General features: G+C 71.1%; 1 protein-coding gene across 1 annotated transcript in view; it reads left to right on the top strand.

Annotated features, from left to right (window-relative positions):
* Window positions 1-608, top strand: part of MNEG_5986 (hypothetical protein) — a gene marked incomplete at both ends in the record, with an annotated part of 3,021 nt that extends 2,413 nt beyond the window's left edge. Inside the window, one exon of the mRNA XM_014045541.1 lies at window positions 138-608. Coding sequence (XP_013900995.1) covers window positions 138-608 — 471 coding nt within the window. The remainder of the gene's footprint in view (window positions 1-137) is intronic.

Below are 608 nucleotides of genomic sequence, written 5' to 3' on the forward strand. Positions count from 1 at the left end.
CCGCCCCTGCCGCGGCTACTGCACACAATTGGTGCCGCGGGCCGAATGGTAACTGCCCGACCCTTCTTGGCTCCCGTCCTCTTCATGAGTCCCCTCACTCACCCGCTGATTTGGCCTGCGAACCCCATTGCTTGCAGGTTCTGCTCACAACATACCAGGTCCGCAGCGCCCCCCAGGACGCCCCGACAATCCAGGGGCGCCTGCAGGACGCCGCCGCGAACGCCAACGCGGGGCTGTACGCCGCCCTGCAGGCCAACGGGGTCCCGCTTCGGCCAACTTTCTCTTTCACCGGCATCAAGGGTGCTGGCGGCAGCAGCGGCGGCGGCAGCGGCGGCGGTGGCGGGCTGAGCACCGGCGCGATCGCGGGCATCGCGGTCGGCGCGGCCGTCGGAGGGCTGCTGCTGCTGGCGGGGATTGTGTACCTCGTGCTCCGCCGCCGAAAGTCAAAGCCCAATCCGGCGTACGAGGCAAACAAGGGCAAGGCGCCCGCCGCGGCGCCGGTGGAGGTCGCGGCGGAGGAGGGGGCCGTCCCGGGCGGCAAGGCGGCCGGCGCGGCGCCTGCGGCTGTTTCCGACGCCAATGGAGCTGGGCAGCCCAGAGACGCATGA

The sequence above is a fragment of the Monoraphidium neglectum genome, assembly GCF_000611645.1.
Source record: "Monoraphidium neglectum strain SAG 48.87 unplaced genomic scaffold scaffold00934, whole genome shotgun sequence".
Classification (NCBI taxonomy): domain Eukaryota; kingdom Viridiplantae; phylum Chlorophyta; class Chlorophyceae; order Sphaeropleales; family Selenastraceae; genus Monoraphidium; species Monoraphidium neglectum.